Source organism: Nelumbo lutea, chromosome 3, assembly GCF_056320005.1.
Source record: "Nelumbo lutea isolate HS-2025 chromosome 3, American lotus-T2T, whole genome shotgun sequence".
Classification (NCBI taxonomy): Eukaryota; Viridiplantae; Streptophyta; class Magnoliopsida; order Proteales; family Nelumbonaceae; genus Nelumbo; species Nelumbo lutea.
Window position 1 is genome coordinate 105,992,836 of NC_142686.1, and position 17,597 is coordinate 106,010,432.

Here is a 17,597-nt window from a genome sequence, read left to right on the forward strand (position 1 = left end):
ATGAAACAAACATATGATAGGAAAGGTTTTCGTAGTGGATTTTTTTTTTTTTTTTTTGAGCAAAAAAACCGAGCTTTTCTGATCAGACATCACAACCCATTTTTGCAAGTATAAGAACAAGGCAGCAAAAATTCAGAAAACATCAAGGATGAGTTTCGAAAGAAAAACAAAAAAAGTTACTCTGATATGTGATTAAGTTTGAAACGGTCTAGAGGGTCTGGACCGTGGACCCGTAGCTCGGCATCAGGACCGATGGGTGGATAATAGAAATTCGATATTAAAAAGGATACAGCACTCATCAGAGTGGCGCAGCGGAAGCGTGGTGGGCCCATAACCCACAGGTCCCAGGATCGAAACCTGGCTCTGATAAAGAAAATGCTTCCCAATTTTTTTCGTTTTTTACTTTTCTCTATTTCACATTTTAACCCATGAAATTTTATGAAAAAAAAAAACACAACCAGAATCAGAGTGGCGCAGCTGAAGCGTGGTGGGCCCATAACCCATAGGTCCGATCGAAACCTGGCTCTGATAACCTTGTTCAGAGAAAAGGCTTCCAAATTTTTTTCCTTTTTCTCCTTTTCTCTATAAATGGAGCAGCATCAGAGTGGCGCAGCGGAAGCGTGGTGGGCCCATAACCCACAGGTCCCAGGATCGAAACCTGGCTCTGATAATCTGATTCAGAGTAAAAGCTTCCTAATTTCTTTTTCTATCTTTTTTCTTTTTTCATTTTTTTCGTTTCTTCAGTGACTAATGACAATTCGACTAACACTTAAATCGTGTTAGAACTACAACGATTATCAATGTATGTTCATCTTCTCTGCATTCGGATTCTGGTTTACATCAAGTTTTGGAACTGACTTTTGGAGGTGACGACGACGAACCACTTAAATGATCCTGCACAGAGAAAAAAAACCATAATAGAGATTTTAATCTCACTTCCGCTGACATTAGCAACTGTAAGATTGACAGAGAAATTAATGTTTAACAGTTGAAATTGAAATCCTACCGCAACAATTTCACCTAGTTTGTTCTTGTTCTCTATGGTTGTCACCACTCTGGTTTCAATGGTTGTCACCACTTTTTCTTCTTTCACCAAAACCTTCTCTTCCAATTTCTTGGATTTCCCTGCACACATCAAACGCAGTCAACCAAGGAAACCAGGCAGAGTAGCATTTCACTTCACTCTGAATTTTCTGATTGATTGATGGGTTGAAACTGGACTTACGCTTCTCCTCTGTTTCTGTTCTCTTCTCTCCTTCATCAACGAAACCTTTCTTGTGTTTAGCTCCTATTCCAGGCATGTCTGGTTCATGGGGTGGCGAGAAGTACACGACTCCTCCTTCGTCACCAACAATGGCGTCGATCGGATCCTCGTTCTTCCTGGACGAGAAGTAGTGGTCCGGTGAGTCTCGAGAAATCAATCTACCGTGGTGGGCTTCGTTCCCTCCGTCCACCAGCCCCTCCCCCGTAGCACCCTTTGCTTCCTTCGTCCCCCCATCGTTCGATTCTGTATTCACAACTACGTCTTTCACATCTCCTCCCCCTACCACCTTCTCGCTCTGGAATTCTATCTCTGTTGTTGTATTTTTAGGTTCTGGTTGTTGTTGCACTTGCAGAGATGGGCTTTTGGCGACGCCGTCGACGTCGCCTTCAGGGATGGGTTCTAGACCTTCCTTGCTCCCTTCGACGGCAACGCTTAGTTTCTTGCGACGGCGAACAGTGTTGCCGGCGGCAACGTCATGCTTTGATTTGTTGCAACCCATTTGAAATCCACACAAAAAGAACTGCAGAGCAGAGAAAGAGAGAGAGGGAAGGATTGTGATGGGGCTGCATCGATTGTTTGCTTATTTTTGTTTTCAGAAGGATTTGATGGCGTTTGAGTTTTTTCAGTTCTCGAGATTCCGAATTCTTCGATAATTCGGAAGGTTGAGATAACATATTGAGATGGGTGTGTCTATGGGCACACGAGGATATGTTTAGGTAATGACAGTTTTGCCAATGGTGCAACTACCGCATTTAGAACCGGTTTCCGGGTGGATGGTTCGACCGTCCAATTTGAATAAATGACTCGTTCCAACAAAAAATAAAAAAAAATAATTAAAATAAATAACTGTCAAAAACCATTGAATGGGTCAATAATTCAACCGCCTAGGTCAATGGATTGTTGACCAATTCAATGGTTTTTGGTCAGGGACCGGATTTAAGGTAAAACAGAACTGGTTATTTATACAATTTTGGAGCCAAAAGGTCTGACCGTTTAGGTCAAAGTGGTTCGAAAACATTGATTAGAACTATCAATAAGTCGAGTCAGGTCAGGTCTAGGTCACGATAGACCCAATCGAGTTTGCAATCGAGACTATCTATCCAGCCTGACGCTATAAGACCCAATAATAGCTATATTTTTAATATGTAATCAGATTAAATAATTTAAAAATATGCCTATTGATTTGTTAAATTGACACATTAGGCCCGTTTGATTCATAGGAATAGGGGTTCGGAATTGTAATAGAAATTAGAATGAATCATTGTGATTCAACTATTTGGTTGGATGGAATTGAAATCACATTTCCATTCCTGGTGGAATGGTATTTCCCTCCCTTCCCATGGAAATGAAATCCCATTCCACCTTATTCTAATTATGATTTTGATTCCTTTCTGAATCAAACATACAACCATTCCAATTTTGATTTTAAAGGGCTTTTTATTCCAATTCCAGTTACAAACCAAACAAACCCTTAAGCATGAGAACATGCTAATATTACAACCATATTATAAGAAAAATAGGCTTTTATAAGGGGTATTCACAATTCGATTAGTCAAATTGGTCCTTTATCCTAAACCAAAATCAAACCAAATCAATCAATTAACCGATTGATTGTTTCAGTTGTTCAGTTTTTCGAAGTTATTATTTATAATAAATAATATATTAAAAATACGTATAGTATCAATTATTTTATAAATACTATAAATATTTTATATATAACAACCAAAAGTTATAGCTAGCAACCCAATTATATTCGGGACGCATAATACAGACCTAAATCATATAATAATTAGGGAGACCAAATCTGGTCCTCACAGAGCGCACCTCACAATGACCTCACAAGCACCATCATGAATTGGGAACATCTCCCATGAATAATAGTTCATAAATATAGAAGATGTTTCTGATACATGATGGGATGCGCCTATGAGGTTAGTGTGACGTGCGCTCTATGAGGAGTAGATCCGGTCTCATAATTAGTTGGATCATGCTATCAGGTGTGCTCTATGAGGAGTAGATCTGGTCTCATAATTAGTTGGATCAGGCTGTCAGATCTACCCAACCTATTGTCAACCCTACAAGGCAACACTCGGTAGTTAATCCGTTTGGTCAACAGTCAGAATTAGAATCAGAATTCAAATGGTATATTCCCTTTACTGTTTGGTTCAGAGGAGAACTGAAACCGGTGATTGGAGACGAGCTTGGTGAGTGTAAGCTTGAGACCGATGATTGATTGTTTGCTGGTGTAGAGGAACCAGAACCTCCATTCTCATTTTCTTGCCTTGTAGGAGAGTTAAGGAACTCGCCGTCTTCTAATATTGGACCTGATTGCACAATCTCCTAATTCCATGCACTCTTCTCATCAAATACAACATCACAACTTATTAGTAACTTTTTTGTGATAGGGTCATAGAGACTATACCCTTTAGTTTCAGTACTATAGCCAACAAATATGCATTTAATACTGTTGTCATCTAACTTCCCTCTCTTTTGAGATGGAACATGCACATGTGCAATCAGGTCCAATATTAGAAGATGGCGAGTTCCTTAACTCTCCTATAAGGCAAGAAAATGAGAATGGAGGTTTCGGTTCCTCTACACCAGCAAACAGTCAATCACCGGTCTCAAACTCACACTCACCAAGCTCGTCTTCATCAGAGACACCTCTAAGAAAATGGAAATAATTGCAAGAAATTTATGACAACACAGAACAATGTCAAATTGCCAAGATTGATGAACCAATTGTCTTTGAAGAAGCCATCAAGTACAAAGAATCCAATCTATCATAGTAGAAAAAGGCATATTGAGATACATCATCATTTCATAAGAGTGGTAGTTGCAAAAGGAGACATCAAGATGGAATATTGCAGTACTAATGATCAAGTTGCAAATGTATTCACCAAGCCACTTCCACTGAAGAAATTCATGGACTTAAGAGATCTTTTAGGTGTTGTTAAATTTCTACATTAAGGGAGGGTGTTAAAGATTAATGTAGAAACTATTTACTGTTGAGTTAGTCAAATAATGACTTAGTTGGGACTGTATTTGTTATTTTTTAGCAGTCATATCAAGGGTGTTTGGTACTAGAATCTCTGATAGTTTGTTATGTTTTATTGCTATTTAAAGATATGTCATTTCTGCTAATTTCGTTGTTTGTTACTGTTCTCTTCATTGTGTTAACCATCCTTTATTTTTTAACATTTCCTACAATCAGAAAAACCAGCAGGATTTCTCCGTTGGATTCAATTAAATACTCTCTGAAACCCTTTGACTAGGTGGATGGGATTGCTCTTTTTGCACTCGAGATTGTAATTGTTCTAGGCCTGGAGCTGAAGTCAATAACTGCTAAGGTTCCCTGCAAACTCAAGGCATAACACATATCTCCAAATCCAATAGCGTTTGTGAATTGTATGATTCGTGGGTCGACACAGGATGAATTTGGGTCCATCAGTCTGTATTCTTCTTGGATGGATTCTCCTCTTGCAGACACATAGAAGATGACGCTTGGATAAGAACCACCACTTAGTTCCATGCAATCACAGTCGACTGTAGTAGTATCAGAGAGCACTCTCTTAAACTGGACACCAGAAGAGCCCCGTTCTGAAACTGGAAGTGGGCTATCAAGTGGATTTCCACAATCGTAGATTATGACTGAGAGGAGAGAGTCTTGAGGCTTGATGGGTCTGGTTATAAGCTTCCCCATGGGAGAATCCATGAGGTGATTCCAGTCCCAACAGAACATACCCTCCCATTTTCTGCAGGACGTGTTCCATCTGTGGATTGGCTTGTAAAAGTAGAGACTGGTTAGCCTGCCTTCATGGCCGGAAAGAAGGAGCTGTGGCAATTGTCCAGTACTCGAGCTAATTATACATCTTCTTGATCCTGGTTTCCACAGTTTGGAGACCCTGCTGAAGTTGATGCATTCATGCCTTCCGTGGTCGGAATTGATTTTGTTGATTAAGATGTCTATTTGATCAGGGATGTCTGTCCGAGGAGCTTTCCTGTAAAGGGTATTTGGGCTAACCTTCTTCTCCTTTTTCCTTCTCATTTTTGTTCCTCCTTGCAGCTGCTTTGCCTTCAGAATTCGTTACTGCATGCAATAAAGCAACAAAATGATCATCAGTCTTCACTTTCGGTTACTCCATTAACAATGAATCAGTTCATCTGATTATTAATTAACCAGTTAGAAATAGAATGAATGAATGTAAAATAAAGAGAAACCCACACACACAGAGAGTTAATTATTAAAGAAAGAAAATGAAAATCTTTTGGAGCTGTTCTGGGGATGAGACAACTCAGAAGACTCCCCAGAAGACAGAAGTACCTGCAGCATGAATTAATGTTGAAATGAAATAATATAATATATAGTTCATCACTTGGACGTAGCTTCCAAGTTTCTATGTACAAATCCTAGCTACTGTCTGTCTCCTTGCTCTTCAAGTAAACTTTAATTTAATAAAAATAGTAAAATACCAAACAACGGATAAACAAGTTTTCAAATTAAGCTGAAGAATCAAATGGGTTGTACTGTCCACACCCAATAATTAAGGTTGGTCCGCTACCAACCGAATGGTCTGACTGCCAGGTCCAATAGTCACAACTCACAACAACGCATGGGAGTAAAACTAAAACCCTCAAAATTAGCTAAAAGAAATATTAAAAAGAATTCACAGGGGGTTGAATAATGAATTTTAATGAAACCCACCCAATTGATTACCACTTTTATGATGTTTGGTTGATTAATTGGTTATAGTTTTCATCAAAATTCATGAGTGTTTTGATTGGTCAAAGCCTTTTCGGAATCATACATGTATTTCCCGCATCACGGTTTTTTCCAACCTAGGGGTGAATATGGATCAGGTTGTTTTGGTTCTAAGACAAAAACCTAGAACCTGCACTGTAGGGGTCGGATCCAGGTTTATGAAACCGGAGCCTACCCTGTCAATATCAGTTTTAGGGTCAGTTCTGGCATTGGTGGTTCTAGTATTGGTTCCAATGTCTATACATGTAACCTATTCTTTCTTACTTCTAAAAAAAATGGAACTTGCTACTTTAAAAACTTGATTTTCAATAATAGTATTCAAAGTTTATATTATTGATTAAATTAAGTAAATTAATTTGTAGATTCTCATAATGTGTTAATATATAGTTCAAAACTTATTATTTTAATTTATATTTTATAAATATTACATTTTATATTATTTATTATACACATATTAAATTGAAAAAAAAAAAGATTAAATCACTTAAGTGACTTATTGGCCAATTAAGACTATGGTCTTTATAATCATGAATGCTTAGACTCAAATCTTCAAATCTTGATCAATTTTCAAGGCAGTTTCCACCAAAGTTAACCAAGGCCAATAGATTAGATAGGGTCAGCTCTAAGCCGGTTCGAGTTGATTCTATTGGGTTCTAGGTAGAACCCACCCATTTATTATCATCTTCATCTAAATAAATAGCTGTGGGCACATAGGATACAGATATGCAGTCTACAATTTAGAGTTTTCACTAAGGCTCAGTCTGGAAAGATTACAAATGCAAATATGTACAACATAAATACATATAAAATATAAGGTTTTGTACTCTATATATTTGCATTTTCACTCCTTCCAAACTCAGCCTAAGGAAAAAAAAAAGGTGAAATTAGTGTTCAAATACAGTCTTTATACAAGGATATGCTCATATCGAGTTATGATTTACTGGTCTTTATACATTAAAGTAATTAACAAGTTATATCAATTTTATATCCATTCACCTTGAAAGATAGTTAGTTTTCATCAAAAGTCTCGTGATCAATAACTTTCTTTCATCTTTTTGGATTTTAGCATTTCCACCTCCAATATCACTATGTTCGCATTGCTTTTCCTCTCTGTTTCTTTCTTCTTCTCAGAATATCACGGAGACATGTGGGTGTGACCTTGCTTAGCGATGACTCAGCGTGACAGCACAGCAAGTGTAGCCGCAACTCAGTGGGAAAGGCTCACTGAGTTTAATCTGGCAACTCGCCGAGAGTCGTCTGGCTTGCACCTTCTTCCCAAGGCTGAGGCTCTTCGAGCTACCTTCAAGCTCGGGGCCCCCTGACTTTTCCTAATGCCCGAGCTCCTCCCAGTGGGTTCTAAGCCATTCCCAAAGAGGAACACCCCGATCCGCCTCTAGACACCCCGAGGTAGAGACACCTCGGATCAGCGCCGCTGGTGCAGCTCGCCACAGGCAGCTCGGCAGAACTTGCCACAAGCAACTCGCCACTTGCAGGGTAGCTCGGTACAGGGTAGCTCACAGAAGAGCAGATCGGCCTATCGCAGGAAGATCTCTTGGCTGACAACTATATCTGGCAAACCTGGAGACTGCGACCACGTCTTTTGCCAGACGGTGTCGTGCCCACCACCTCTGGAGGATGTCCTACATCTGACAAGTACGTACCCTGCAGTGACGGCCCGGCACGTGCCACCTCAGCCATGGCTGTAACGGCTTCGGCAGGATGACATTGAAGGTTATACCTACCCTGACAGAGGCAGGTGAGCCTGAATTGGTAGAGTTCTGTTATAAGTAGTCCCAATCCCAAAGGGCAGATAATCTTTTGACACCCATGCTATCTGCACTCTTAACCCCTTTTTTACTCTTCTTGCATTTTTCACAGAGCTCTAACTTAACCATCGGAGTGTTCCCGCCGGGCAAGTCCCCCAGGGATTCCTCGTCTTCTCCATCTTAGGTACCACTTAGGAGCCACGCAACCGCTAGTTAGGAGTGACCGGATCGCGCACCATCATTTGGCGCCATCTGTGGGAAACGCTTCAAAAAGCCTCCCCTTAGTTTCTGCAACTCCCTTTTTAAGACTTAGCACCCATGGCTTCTTCAAGCAACGTCGGACGCAGCATGGAGATGGGCATTGTTGAGGAACAACTCCAGGTTCCCGTGGTCTGTATTGGGCAGTTCACTATTCCCATCTCCGCGGATGGAGTCTCCAGCCTGAACGTGTCGCAAGTAACGACACCCTTGAGCATCCCCCTACCTTTCTCCGTTGGGACAACCTTCACTAAGCCTTCTATCGTCCCTCCGACGACAAGCCAGAGCCAGCTCGACAACCTGGTGTAGTCTGTGTGGGCCATGCAAGCCCAGATGCAGCAATTTCAGCAATTCCAGCTCTACCAGCAGCAGGTGCTGCACCAAGTCTCTCAATATCACTATCAATAGCAGTTCCCTCAATTGCCTCAGCCTCAGCTCCCTCCTCGGCACCCGGCCTCGTGGCAAACTATTCCTCGTCGCCAGAATGAGCGCTCTTCTCGCCAAGAAGAGGCTTCCCAGAACCCCCCTAAGAGCCAAGCCTCCTCCCGCTGCAGGAAGGAAAGACCAGCCACTTCGGTCTCGTTGCGGGCAGTCAGGTCAAAAGGATCCCAACTTGCCAGGCCTACGTCTCCCCCGCAATCAAAGTTCGAAGCCCCACTTCTAGAGAACCGGTTCAAGATTTTGGCTGCAGACTCTAAGAAAGACCCCTCCGTCTGTAGCCATCACCAGCGGCCCGAGTCGCTTCCTGCGAAAACTATCCCTGACTATAAGGAGGCGAGCAGCACCAACGCGGAGCCCACCAAGAAGCAAAGACGTCGCCGCCGAGCTCTCCAAACTGCCACCTACAACCTGCCCGAGCTCAGAGGCAGGGAAGAGGTAAGCTCGGGTGAAGTAAAAGCTCCTCTCCTTTCTGTTCCATCCCCCTATCTCCCGAACTCCTGGTCATTCCAATGCCCAAGGACTTCAAGCTCCCCCCTCTCGATAAGTATGACGGGTCGTTCGACCCGAATGATCATGTAGGTGTTTTCCAGTCACAGATGCACCTGGCAAGGGCCAGTGAGTCTTGCATGTGCATGGCCTTCTCCACCACTTTCAGAGGAGTGGCCTGCACGTGGTATCGAAACCTTGCGCCCGGGTCGATAAGAAGCTGGGCATAGTTCGCGCAAGCCTTCACGTCTCACTTCGTCACCAGCAAGCGGAGTTCGCGAACTGAGGAAAGCCTTCTCAATATAGTGCAGAGAGAGGGAGAGTCCATTTGGGGCTACATCAAGCGGTTCAACGATGCATGCATGTAGATACCACGCCTAGACCCCGTAGTGTGCCTTGCAGCAGCCAAGAGGGGTGTGACGCACAAGAAATTCAAGTGGCACATGGTTGTCAACCAGCTGGTGACCATAACTGAATTCCTCAAGCTTGTAGACAGGTTCAAAGCCACGGAAGAGGAGATCAACCAGAAGTGCGTGAGCGCGCCCGAAAAGAGAAAGAGAGAAGGGAAACTTTCCAGCCAAGGAGACAACCGAAAGAAGGACTTAGCTCGAGGGGCAAAGCCGAGTCAGCCATTCCGAGCCCCTGTAGCTGACCAAACTGACTACACCCCACTGAATGCTAAACGGGCCAAAATCCTGATGGCAATCAAGGATGCCCCGTACGTGAAGTGGCCACCCTGCCTGAGGAGGAATCCTACTGAAAGGAATAAAATTTTATATTGCAACTTTCACAGAGACCATGGTCATAGTACCGAGAACTGTAAGAATCTCCGTGACGAGATAGAGGAACTCATTCGTTGCGGATATCTAAGGAATTTTGTACAGAATAATAGTAATAATAATAAAGCAGGTTGGCAAGGGGAGCATGATAAGGATGCTCCCGAGTCCAGCAATAGGCCGGCAGAGCAGTCACAGAGGCAGTCCCCGAAAGAGAGGCCAGTTCAGGGCACCATCCACATGATAGTTGGAGGCTCGATCGTTGCAGGTTGTACCTCAGCGGCAGCTCGGACATCAGTTCGTGAAGCTTCCAGAGAAGAACAGAATCCTCCGAAGTGGCCGAAAATAGAGGAGCCGATCTTCTTCACAGAGGACGATGCGCACGGGGTCCACTACCCCCATGATGATGCGCTCGTCATAAAAGTAAGGATCAATGATTTCGAGGTCAGGTGTATCCTCGTTGACTCAGGTAGCTCGGCGGATATCCTCTTCAAAGCCGCATTCGACCAGCTTCAGCTGCAAGGAAGTGACTTGAGGCCCGCGAACACTCCCTTGGTAGGCTTCAGCGGAGAAGAATTCAGGCCCCTGGGGAAAATAACAGTACCTGTGGGAAGTCGGCACATGGCCTAGCGTAGTAAGGCTCAACAATGACTTCTTAGTGGTCGCGATCCCCTCCCCGTACAATGCTATAATAGGCCAACCAATCACCCATGCCCTACGGGCGGTGCTCTCCACTTATTATTTGGCAATGAAATTCCCTATAGACTTCGGAGGGGGGTAGTGCAGGGCGACCAACTTGAGTCTCGCAAGTGCTATGTCGCCACCCTCAAGGGAAAGACCAAGGTGGTCGACAACCTCGAACTAGAGCGACCTACGAAAGAAACAATTGCTATTCCAAGTTCAGCAGAAGACCTAGTTCGGACAGTTCAGATCAGTGTTTCAGTCCAGAAACCCCTGCGATTCGAACTAGTAAGTTTCCTACTTCAAAACTTAGATGTTTTTGCATGGTCCGCGGCAAAGATGCCCGGCATAGACCCTAATCTCAAAAGTCACAAACTCGATATTGATCCTGTAGTTAGGCCCGTTAGACAGAAGAAACGCAACCAAGCCCCAGAGCGATGGAAAGCAGTCAACGAGGAGGTTGGGAAGCTCCTCGTAGCCGACTTCATAAGATAAGTCCATTACCCGAGTTGGGTAGCCAACCCCGTTCTGGTAAAGAAGGCTAACGGCAAGTGGTGTATGTGCGTCGTCTACACCAACCTGAACCGAGCTTGCCCAAAAGACTGCTTCCCCCTTCCCAGAATCAACCGCCTAGTGGACGCGACCTCAGGGCATGAGTTGTTGAGTTTCTTAGATGCCTATTCGGGCTACAACCAAATCAGGATGGACCCGGCGGACGAAGAGAACACTGCCTTCATAACAGAGTTGGGTTTGTATTGTTACAAGGTTATGCCCTTCGGATTGAAAAATATTTGGGCAACCTTTCAAAGGCTTGTAATTAAACTATTTGAGCCATTAATTGGCAAAAAAAGTAAAGTGTTATGTAGACGACATGGTCGTCAAAACCCAATTCTCACGTGAATTAATACAAGACTTACATTTTGTCTTTCAAATTTTGCGACAATTTAACATGAAGTTAAATCCAAACAAGTGTGTCTTCGGTGTTACCTCGGGTAAATTCCTGGGGTACATCGTCAATCGGTGCGGCATTGAGGCCAACCCGGATAAGGCTATCCTAGATATGAAACCACCCCAGAAATTGAAGAAGGTTCAAAGGTTGAATGGTCGCATAGCCGCCCTGAGCCGCTTTATGTCTAAGTCGGCAGACCGCTGCCTGCCTTTCTTTAAGGCGATTAAAAGCAAAGGATTTGAGTGGACCCAAGACTGCCAGCTCGTGTTTGACGAGCTCAAGAAATACCTCGCTAGTGTACCAATCTTAACCCGACCCGAAGAGGGCGATGTTTTAGAGTTGTACCTCTCGGCAAGTGACGAAGTGGTCAACTCGGTACTGATAAAGGAAGTAGATTGGGTCCAACGACCCATCTACTATGTTAGTAAAGTATTGCAGGGAGCAGAGATGATATACCCAGAGATAGAGAAGCTAGCCTATGCACTGGTCATCGCAACTCGAAAGCTCTGCCCGTACTTCCAAGCTCATATTGTTATCGTCCTCACCAACAAGATTCTAAGGCAATTCTTACTTAAGCCCGAGGTCTCTGGTCGGCTGACAAAGTGGGCCATTGAGCTCAGCGAGTACAACCTTCAATACAAGCCGCGAACTGCTATTAAGGCCCAAGCCTTAGCCCCAGGCCGGTTGAGCACGAGGCTCCCAGTTCGGGCAAGCCCAGAGCTCCCAGGCCGGTTGAGCACGAGGCTCCCAACGGAGCCATAATAGTTTTGCACGGCCCAGGTGGCACAAACTGGAGTACGCACTACGCTTCGAGTTCGCAGCATCCAACAATGAAGCGGAGTACGAAAAGTTGATAGTCAGGCTAGCTTTAGCCAAAGAAGTAAGAGCCAAGCATATCGTCATCTACAGCGATTCCCAACTCGTAGTTAACCAAACTCTGCTCAACTTCCAGTCACACTTCATCAGGCAAATCCCGCGGTCAGAGAATGCTGAGGCCGACGCTCTATCCCGGTTAGCCAGTACCAGCGATATCACCATGAGAACCGTGTACATAGAGGACCTGCCTTGGCCTAGCACTCTCAAGGGGGCAGAGGAGGTCGCTCCCGTCATTCAAGCATAGCCGAGTTGGATTGACCTATTCGCGAGCTTCTTGCTGCACGGGACCCTCCCTACAAATCACAATGCGGCCAAAAGGGTAGAGCGCCAGGCGGCCAAATATGTCATAATAGACGGATGGCTATACCGGATATCCTACACGCTCCCCTACCTGCGTTGCTTGCGACCTTCCGAAGCCGAGCTTGTACTCTGCGACATTCATGAGGGTCTGTGCGACAGACACTTGGGGGGCAGGGCCCTTGCCCAAAAAGCACTGCGACAGGGGTACTACTGGCCAACGATGAAAGTGGACATTGTTGAGTTCGTCAGAAAGTGTGACAAATGCTAGAAGCACACCAATATCCACCATCAACCCGCTGCCGACCTCAAGTATCTCACCAGCCCATGGCCTTTTGCGCAATGGGGCATCGACATACTTGGACCATTTCCGCCAGCAACAGGCCAGAGGAAGTTCTTAGTAGTAGTAGTGGATTACTTCACCAAGTGGGTAGAAGTTGAACCTCTCGTAACAATCACAGCCTGGAACGTCCAAAACTTCTTTTGGAAGAACATTGCGTGCCGCTTCGGGTTACCTCGGGTACTAATTTCTAACAATGGCAAGCAGTTTAAGGACATCAAATTCCAGAACTAGTGCCAAGACATGGGGATCCAACAGAATTTCACTTCAGTCGCACACCCTCAAGCAAACGGTCAAGCAGAAGCCACGAACAGAGCAATCCTCTACGGATAGAAGGCACGTTTGCACCGAGCTAAAGAATTATGGGCAGACGAGCTACCCAGTGTTCTATGGGCTTACCGAACCAGGAGAAAGCCACCACAGGAGACTCCCTTCAACCTCACCTACGCTACGACTGAAAGCATACGATGACAAGACAAATGAAGATGAGCTACGTACCAACCTCGACCTACTCGACGAAGTAAGGGACCTCGCGTACATCAAGACCGCAGCTTACCAGCAAAGAGTAGCTTGGTACTATAACGTCAAGGTCAAGAAGCGGAACCTCCGCGTTGGTGACCCGGTCCTTCATAAAGTTATGGTACCTGAGCCCGGCGTTGGCAAGCTCAGGCCCAATTGGGAAGGACATTACCGAGTGAAATGAGTGCTCGGGGAGGGAACGTACAAGCTCGAAACCCTTGAAGGGAAACGAGTACCTCGGGCATGGAATATTGTCAATCTGAGGCAGTATTACCTATAGCCGCTGAGCAAACCACGGGTCAATCAGAGCCTAAGGACCGAAACGCCGAACTGACATGAACCTCGGCAACACATGAAGACCAGTCGCCCCTTCCACATGGCTGGATAGACTGTAAGTTACCCCCACCTGGCTTAAGAGCCAAGAAGCCGAGCTGGTAGGAGACCTTGGCGCCGCGCACGAATTAACCGCCTCACCTTGGCTGAACGTGCATCAAGCGATACATAGCCCAACTCGGCATATGCCAAGGGCGAATATCATCTGAGTAGACAGGTCGGGCACATGCCTTACTATGTCCACCCAGACATATGAAGTCTACTTGTAAAAAATATATACATATAATAAACAATCCAGAGAGCAGTAAAAGAAAATCGTATGAAACATGTACTTTCATTAATTCTACAAAATTCTTTACAAGGATTGAGGAAGAAAACAAAAACCAAGCTCGTAGGCTCGGGGTACAGGGACTGAACTACTTTGGAGGCTCATCGCCTTTGCTCGGGACCTCCTCGGGGGCATCAGCCAGATCGGTGGCCTCTGCATCATCATCGGCCCCTTCATCCTCGGAGTCCGGATCATCCGCTGACTGACGCACCATGTCATCAGTGATCCGCGAAGTGGTGATGCACTCGTATCAAGACTGGGGTAGGTGTGCCTGATTAACCACCAACTGAGCTTGAAGCCCTTACGGTAGGCCTCGGTCATCACGTCGTCAAACTTTGAAGGCTTGACGTAGTCAAGGACAGCCTGGACCTTTGCCTCCTTGAGGGCATCTTCGAAGATCCCGGTCTTCTCTTTGATGTCGTCTCTGAGGTACTCCACCTTGTGCTCCAACTTCCCCTTCGCTTCCTTGAGGCCCTACACCTCGAGCTTCAGAGCATCCCGATCTGCCTTGAGGCTATCCACCTCGAGCCTCAAGGCCTCTTGGCCAACCTTGAACTCGTTCACCTCAGCCCTCAATCTGTCCTTGTCTCGGGCTAGCTCACTCTTCTCTGCCAGCAGTACTTTGATGAAGCTCTTCTGAGCTGAAGCATCACTCTACAAGCAGTGGATCTGACCACGAGCTGTCGTCAGCTCGGTGTGGGCTGTGTGGGATGACTCCTCAGCTGCCATAGCCCATTTCAGGTGCTGATCAGATTGAAGGGTCAAGGCGCGCACAGCTGAGTTCACCTACAAAAAGGAGAACAATCAGAAAAAAAAAAAAAGATGGGGGAAGGGAAAAAGAAAGAGAATCTTTCATAAGGAACTCACCACCATAGTATGAGTAGCAGCTCAGGCACCGAGTTGACCAGTAAAGAGATCAGCCCAATCTGTAACCTCCTTTGGGTACAGAGCCTCCTTACTCTTCTGGAGGCTGCACTCGGGGTTCAGAATGCTTGGACTCTCCTCCTGACTCCCCGAGCTGGATACCGCCATCTCTGCTGCGTGGGTGGACTCCTCGGAAGCTTCAGCGGTGACATCAGCAGGATGAGCTTCAGCTGTAGCCTCTGCAGGGCGAGTCTCAGCGGAAGCTTCAGTAGCACCCTTGGCAGCAGCCTCGACAGGCTTAGTAGTGGCTTCTGCCACCACCCTAGGCTCCTGAGATGCCATGTCTCCCTCCAAGTCGATCACAGGGGGAGCGTCGGGGAGCTTGGGCTCCGAAGCCAGGACCTGTGGAGGCTGGGCCTCAGTAGGAGTCTACGGAGATTCGACGCGCGCCTTCTTGGCTACGCGTTTCTTTCTCTTCATCTGGTGGAAGAGCCTCTAACTTTCTATCTTCTCCGCCTCCATGGGACCTGCAGCGAAGCTCAGCGTTAGTAACTCTGAAGTGAGTATTTAAACGAAAAGGCCGAAGTAAAGACAAACCTACCCGGGCTCAATCCGGCCTGGATGAGCTTCTCCTCGGCTGTGAAATCCTTGTAGTTCATCCCGAGCTAAGCCCACGACTGTAGTGACTTCTTGGTCTTCCTATCAAGGATAACACCAGGGTCTTGAACTGCCACCCTCCAGTCAGTAGGGAAAGGCCACCCCGTGCTGCTCCGAACTACGAAGTAGTCCCGCTTCTAGGCCGGGACTTTACTTGGGAGCTTGTGCATTAATTTAAAGCCCAGGCAAGGAGACAGGTAGTAGGTCCGCCTGGTCCAAGGTAATGTTGAAGCGCCCCAGCACTTCAACGATTAGGGGGTGAAGAGGGAGACGGAGTCCAGTGACCAGTTGCTCCCTGAAGATCACGATCTCATCAAGACCGTGCTCCCATGGGAAATTGCCAGTAGGAAGGTTGTAAGAATACTCCCTAGGAAGGTGAAACCTCTAGATGAGATCCTGAAGTCTCTCCAGAGTCATAGTGGAAGGGCCGAACTGATTTGGCACCCGACCACGGTGGGAGGTGGATGCCAGATGGCCCGAAGCCACCTGTACCTCGGACAATTGAGCAGAAAAAGAGGCACCCTGAGCCGAGGTACCTACCTCAGGCTTGTCTATGAGACTGTCTACACTAGACATGAAAGCACGGAAAAGAAAATAAAGTTTAGAAAAGGAAAGGAAGCTCGGGGACTCACCGTAAAAGGCGCAACCGAATTGAGGAAATGACTGAACTGGAAGACCCGAGCTGGGAACCTCAGACGCGAGCTCAATACAAACGTTGAAGACTTTGTGATGAAGAAAATGACCATAGCCCCCCACTATTTATAGCCGTTGTATCCGGGTGTTGACGGTTGAGATTGAGACAATCCTACGGCTCTCAAAGAAACCGGCTACGGGCTCCTCGAGGTGAAATAAGTTTAGCGCGTTTTTGGCGTCCGCGAAGTCCAAATCGCGTGATGTCCACGCTTAAGCCGAACGCAGCCCAGGTTTCTTTTGATTGAATCGGGCACTGGACCGGTCTGGCCAGGCGAATCGCTCGACAGAGTGACATGAGTACCAAAGCCAAATCCACCCAGCGCGTCATGAACTCCCCGCACTGGGTCAGCACCCCCAGCACAGGGAGTGGGGGGCAATTGATGGAGGGTGATTTGGCCCGACCTCGTAGCACGGGGACACGTGGGTGTGATCTTGCTTAAACGATGACTTAGCGTGACAGCACAGCAAGCGTAGCTGCAACTCGATGGGAAGGGCTCACCGAGTTTAATCTGGCAACTCGGCGGGTTAGGCTACTCGTCGAGAGTCGTCTGGCTTGCACCTTCTTCCCAAGGCTGAGGCGCTCCGAGCTCGGGGCCCTCTAACCTTTCCTAATGCCCAAACTCCTCCCAGTGGGTTCTAAGCCATTCCCAAAGAGAAACACCTCGATCCGCCTCTAAACACCCCGAGATAGAGACACCTCGAGTCAGCGCCGCTGGTGTAGCTCGCCACAGGCAGCTCGGCATTTGGGATCGTTGATGAAGGTGTTTATTTGATCTGCAGGAAGGTCTGTCCGAGGCGCTCTGCTGTAGAGGGTAATTGGACTAACCACATTCTCCTTTTTCCTTCTCCTTAATTTGGATCCTTGCTTCTTCGCCATTTGGATCCTTTACTGCAACGAAACAACAGATCTGTGGTGAGTTTTTGTGAAGAAAAAGAAACCCACATTGACATAGAGAGAATTATTAAAGAAAGAAAACGAAATCTTTTGGACGAGCTGTGCTGGGGGAAAGAACTCAGAAGTACCTACAGCTCTCTTACGAAAAATTAAAGTTCGAAAGAATTTAAGTAAACTTCAAAGGAAGACGCGGGCTGTGAGAGCTGATCAGTGCCATGAATTAATGTTGAAATGAAATAAATCCTTCTGTCGTAGCTTCCAAGTTTCTATAAATCCTTCTGTCTGTCTCTTGCTCTTCAAGTAAACCTAATTAAATAAAAGTATAAAACTAGCACAAAACGGTCAACGGACAAACACGTTTCCAAATTAAAGAGAGCGGATCTGCTCCTTACAACTGGCGCCTCACACGCAC

The 17,597-nt window shown here is 46.0% G+C and overlaps 1 protein-coding gene and 2 non-coding genes across 3 annotated transcripts; 2 read left to right on the forward strand and 1 right to left on the reverse strand.

The window, feature by feature from the left end:
• Positions 1–297: 297 nt before the first annotated feature.
• TRNAM-CAU (transfer RNA methionine (anticodon CAU)) lies at positions 298–369 on the forward strand. The gene has a single exon. It is a non-coding gene; the product is annotated as a tRNA-Met (tRNA).
• Positions 370–598: 229 nt separating this feature from the next.
• On the forward strand, positions 599–670 carry TRNAM-CAU (transfer RNA methionine (anticodon CAU)). Its single transcript has one exon. It is a non-coding gene; the product is annotated as a tRNA-Met (tRNA).
• A 27-nt stretch (positions 671–697) lies between these two features.
• Positions 698–1,956, reverse strand: LOC148867387 (uncharacterized). Its single transcript, XM_088975065.1, has 3 exons — positions 1,226–1,956; positions 1,007–1,125; positions 698–894 (listed from the first exon to the last, which is right to left on the reverse strand). The coding sequence occupies exons 1-3, from the start codon at positions 1,761–1,763 to the stop codon at positions 841–843; spliced, it is 711 nt and encodes a 236-aa protein (XP_088831191.1). The 5' UTR covers positions 1,764–1,956; the 3' UTR covers positions 698–840.
• Between the last annotated feature and the right edge of the window lie 15,641 nt (positions 1,957–17,597).

Excerpts from the sequence above, each read along its gene's own strand:
- LOC148867387 (XM_088975065.1), bottom strand. The coding sequence starts at position 1,763 with ATGGGTTGCAACAAATCAAAGCATGACGTTGCCGCCGGCAACACTGTT. Across the intron at positions 1,126-1,225 it reads AACAGAAACAGAGGAGAAGC|GGAAATCCAAGAAATTGGAA; the intron begins GTAAGTCCAGTT and ends TGATGTGTGCAG. Across the intron at positions 895-1,006 it reads AACTAGGTGAAATTGTTGCG|GATCATTTAAGTGGTTCGTC; the intron begins GTAGGATTTCAA and ends TTCTCTGTGCAG.